A 5355-nucleotide genomic window follows, 5' to 3' on the forward strand; every position below is an offset into this window, starting at 1 on the left:
GGTTATTGATTCAGGGTCCCCAGCGAATATCTTACAAGAATCTACATTCCGTGAACTAAAAAAACATAAAGCAAAAATCATTAATGAAAGAAATGCTACAGAAATCAGCCCGAATTAAGAGGCATTTGCGTCTGCCGAAAAAATTCAATTTTCAACAACATTCGAAGCTGAAATTAAAACCCCAAATGATGGCAATGGCGCGTGGGCACATTTTCTGGTAGCACCCAAAGGACAAACGAATCTACTAAGTGAAACAACCGCGTTCGCTCTCGGAGTATTGAAAATCGGATATAACGTGAATAAAATCAATGAGTCTGCAAAAACACCAGTTGAGGAATTCCCGAGGATTCCTAACGTTTTGCTTAAAATTCAAATCGATTCAACTGTTGAACCGGTAGCCCAGGCTGCTAGGAGATTGCCGATAGCCATGGAAGCGGATGTTGAGCAGGTATGAATGATTAATATTTATTATTGTTATTTTGTTTTCTAGTATATAAAACAACGTGTTGAACAGGTCATTCAAGAACTACTTGATAAAAATATTATCGAACGTGCTGAGGGACCATTGTCTTGGGTATCACCGCCTGTTCCAGTTCGTAAAAATGATGGAAAGTTAGGCTGTGTGTCGATATGCGTGAAGCTAATAGAGCTGTGAAGAGGGAAAACTACCCCATGCCCAACATTGATGCCGCAATAGCGTCAATCCAAAAAGTTACAAAACTCTCAAAACTCGATCTAGAATCGGCTTATTACCACTTTGAGCTAGACCCAGAAAGCAGGAAGATTACCACATTTGCTTCCAGGAGCGGAGTAAACCGATTTCGTCGTTTAATGTTTGGAATCAAATTTGCTCCAGAATCATTCCAACGAGCAATGGAAAATCTATTTCGTGATATTACGGGCTTATAGTGTACATGGACGATTTTCTTGTTCATGGAGAGACGGATGAAGAACATGACAAAACGCTGGATGTAATTTTGAAACGGCTCAAAGAACTGAATTTTAAAATTAACGAAGAAAAATCTTTGCTTGGTGTTACTAAAGTAATATTTCTATGACACGTTGTTTCCACTGTTGGAATAAAACCTACTGAAGATAAAATTCAAGCTATATTAGATCTGCGTTCTCCTTAAAATATAACTGAGCTAAGGTCTCTGATGGGAATGATAAATTTTGTGGGAAAATTCATCCCAAATTTAGCCACACTGACATCGAACATGCGCCAACTTTTGATTAAAGGTGTTCCATTTATCTGGAAGCAAACACACTGTGACGAACTGGACAAAATTAAATCTATACTAGGCAGAGCGGAATCACTAGGTTTCTACGATCCAAAAGATGAAACATTGTTAGTCACTGATGCCAGTCCTATCGGAGTCGGCTGCATCCTCATACAAGTGAAAAACAGTGTGTCTCGAGCAGTTTATTGCGCTTCTAAAAGTTTGGCCGTCCATGAAAGAAAATATTGTCAAACAGAGAAGGAATGCTATGCTATAGTGTGGGCCATGGAGAAACTACACATCTATATGGAAAACGGTTCGTTCTCATCACTGATTGTAAACCATTACAATACCTTTTCAATCGGGCTCAATCCAAACCATCAGCAAGGATTGAGCGATGGATTCTGAGGTTACAATCATTTGATTTTTATGTTCAATATGAACCAGGGAACAAAAATTTGGCTGACACATTTTCTCGACTTTCAATAGGCGACTTAAGAAATACGGGAGAAACGGACATAGTTAGCTGGTTAGCGAAAGAAATGATGCCAGTAGCGATAACCATTGGGGAAGTTGAGCGAAAGAGTTTACAAGACGATATTTGAACAAAGTTCGGGAAGCGCTTTCATCCGGAGTGTGGGACGATGTTCCTATACAGTATAGAACCAAAACAATCAAAGATGAGCTAATCGAATACGGAGGTTTAATCCTAAGAGGAGACTGAATAGTTATTCCATAAAATCTACAGAAAAAAATCGTACAGCTGGGCCATTTAGCGCATCAAGGTAGTACGGGAATCAAAGCACACATTAGAACAAAAGTATGGTTTCCGGAAATGGATAAAATGGTGGAAAAAATCGTGCACAACTGCAAACCTTGTAGGATGAACTCATTGCCAGATAAACCCTAATCCAATAACTCGCTCGTGCCAACGAGACCATGGCAAGACTTGGCTATGGATTTTAAAGAAGGGTTGCCTTCTGGAAAATCACTATTGGTAGTGGTGTGTTATACCAGCCGTTTTATTCAAATCGAACCTCAGCTACGTCCACAAAACGTATCAGCTACGTCACAAAAAGTAATCAGTGCCTTGTTAAAAATGTTCGCAAGTTTTGGTGTACCTCGCTCGATTACAGCCGATAATGACCCACAATTCAGGTCGTCAGAGATTAAACAATTTTGTAAGAGTTATGGCATACACCTTAATCTCTCCACTCCGTACTGGCTGGAACAGAATGGAGCCGTTGAGAGACAGATGAGGAATATTGGAAAACGGGTGAAAATTGGCGTCATTCAGGACACAGACTGGGAATTTACTTACTAGACTATTTACTTATGTACCACAATACACCGCAGGAAACTACCGGAAACTCACCCGGCCAGATGATGTTTGGTCGCGAGTTGAAAAATGTCATTCCGTCACTTGATTTCTCAACTTTGGAATGGGAAGAAGCGAAAGATCACGATATGATGTTCAAAGAAAAAAATAAAATCCGATCAGATGAGCGCCGGGGAGCGAAACCACATTTACTACAGTGTGGCGATGTCGTTATCATGAAAAACTTAAAACTAGGATCACTAGAACCTCGTTTCAGAGCAGAAGAATACGAAATTGTCGAGATCAAAGGAGGGAAGGTAAAGATTAGATCTAATGATAATGGGAATATCTATGTCAGAAACAGTAGCCACTTAAAGAAGATGAACAATCATTCGGACAACCCAGGTAATCAGGTAATTGCCTTAAGTAAGACTGCCCTACGATCGATGAGTCAGTCGGGAATATACTGCTACGGGAACCGGTCGATGGTCTGACGCGAGCCTACAGAGTATAAAGATCGATAGGTGGTTCATAATATTGTGTAAAAATGAGTATAAAACGCAAAAAAAATCACTTTTCACTGAATACCACCCGACGAACACATACGATTCGCATAGATTCTCTAGGATTCCTCACATTGGATTCGTGAGCGTCCTGGAAAAGGATTCCTGAAAAAAGAATCCTCCGGAATGCTCTGTATATGGCTCTAGGAATCTTGAATGAGAATCCTGAGCGGGAATCCTCCGGATCGTGTTTGCGATTCCTTCCACGATTCCGTCACCGAGTTAAAGGTATCCTGGGGATTCTTACTCAGGATTCTCTGCGTGTTAGTAAGGGTTTACTGGTTTGGTAGCTTTTACAGTCTACAAAAACGAGACCGCATGTGGCGAGTAGAATTAACACTCCAGCTCCTCGCGGGTGGAGGATATCACACTTCAACGAAGAGGTATTTGCGGCAGCCATTAGACGAGAACACGAGGCGAGGCATACTTTCGCGGGCTAAAGTAACTAATTTATTTACCCTTCGTTGTGTAGATGCTAGACTCAAGCTTCTCTTGCTATAGTCCATCGGCCTTGTTGTGTGCTCATATTCGCTTCTCTTCTCTCTCTTTTTTTTAACTTGCGGTGCTTTGGTTTTGGTCGGACTCACACTTGCTACGACAGTTAATTCCGCTCTCATTTCTTCCCAGGGACTAGGTTCTCAAGCGTTGTTAGAAATCACGGGTAGACTTCGTTAGCGGTACTTTATTTGCAACCGATCCAAGCGCTAGTTCATTATCGACTGACTTCACCAGTTCTTATTACTCGAGAGCTCTCTCACTCTCGCGCCTATAAATTTATTAACGTCGCAGCACTAAATCGAAATCGCGACTTTCGTTGCGCGCGACTTTTCGCTGCGACTTTAAATATCCTTGCGTGGGAAGTAGAGCGCTGTATAGCACATCAGATGCGCTATACAGCGCACTATTTGCGACGCAAGGTATAATGTGCGGCATGAGTAAAATAGAGTAAAATCAATTATCGCCAGTCGACAACAATTTTCAACTAATTGGATAATATAACCCTACAACAATGATCTCATAGCGGGGGCCTAGTGTGGTTGGTAACGTCTGCGCCAACCACGCTCGACGCCTGGGTTCGAATCCCACCGCCGACATAGGTGTCGATGGTTGTGAGGTGGCGTGATCCACTCACAACCAACCCAGCTGGTCTAGATTCAATCCTAGCCGACACCGGGAGATTTTCTGAGGCGAAAAATCTCCGGGATCACGCCTTCCATCGCATGGGGAAGTAAAGCCGTTGGCGCCGGTCCGTTAATAAACGTGTCGTGAGTGAGGGTCCTGGGTGTGGAGTCGCCTCCCTGGGCGTCGGTGATTGGCGACAACAGTGGCGGAACTAGACCGACGGAAAATAAGCGAGAATACAAAAAAAAAACAATGATCTCATGTTCTGGGCCCAAACTTATTTGTGCCCGCTGTCAGCTGTCAGATTTGGTTTATTCCGAGCTATTGACATCCCTATACCGAATAACAGTGAATGACAATGAACTCATGTCCTGGGCTCAATCTCATTTATATCCGCTGTCAGCTGTCAGATTAAGATGTATGAGAAGTGGTGGTGAAATGCTTACGTTACACTTACGTTGAAATGTTACCCCTAAAACCTGGTGCGATGCCATAGGGGTGGTTTATTCGCGTTGAAAAAGCTTTTGAAGGCTGTTCACACTTATGTGAACTGTCTTATGTAATTGTCAAAATGTGCGCGATGACAAAAGCAAAAATATTTCTTTCCTTCTTTTTCGCACGCAAAAACCAAACAAATATTAGCAACACCGTCAACGCGAATAAAGGTGTATGAAAAGTGGTGGTGATATGCTATCTTGTTTACACATTCGTTGAGATGCTAGCCCTTGAAACATGGCGCGATGCCATAGAAGTGAATATTCGTCTCTAAACATAACAACCTTTCCATTGATTATGATTATGCTCAAACTATTAGACATATCTCCAATAATGTCAATATAATATGAAGCGAACAATCCCTAAAAATATCAAATAAGTTTCTCATTGAGCGTCTCAGTAGAATGGAATTGAATATTGAGAATAGGTTGTGTTTCCGTTTGATTCTACTACAAAAGTAGTTCTCAATATTCCTTATTCCGAACTCCGAAGAAAACGCAAGCATTTTCATAACAAATTTTGTTTGAGTCCATGATTTTGTGTAAGAAACACAAAAATGTAGCCTACTACTGACGTAGTAAAATCAAACTATTCTGCAACAAGATCAATATTAACATAACAAAATAAATAACTGAAA

The 5355-nt window shown here is 41.3% G+C and overlaps 1 protein-coding gene across 1 annotated transcript; it reads left to right on the top strand.

Moving 5' to 3' along the window:
• Window positions 1-1217: 1217 nt before the first annotated feature.
• On the top strand, window positions 1218-1628 carry LOC129728832 (uncharacterized). Its single transcript, XM_055687299.1, has one exon. The coding sequence runs from the start codon at window positions 1218-1220 to the stop codon at window positions 1626-1628; it is 411 nt and encodes a 136-aa protein (XP_055543274.1).
• The last annotated feature ends 3727 nt before the right edge of the window (window positions 1629-5355 follow it).

The sequence above is a fragment of the Wyeomyia smithii genome, chromosome 3 (assembly GCF_029784165.1).
Source record: "Wyeomyia smithii strain HCP4-BCI-WySm-NY-G18 chromosome 3, ASM2978416v1, whole genome shotgun sequence".
In the NCBI taxonomy this organism is placed as follows: domain Eukaryota; kingdom Metazoa; phylum Arthropoda; class Insecta; order Diptera; family Culicidae; genus Wyeomyia; species Wyeomyia smithii.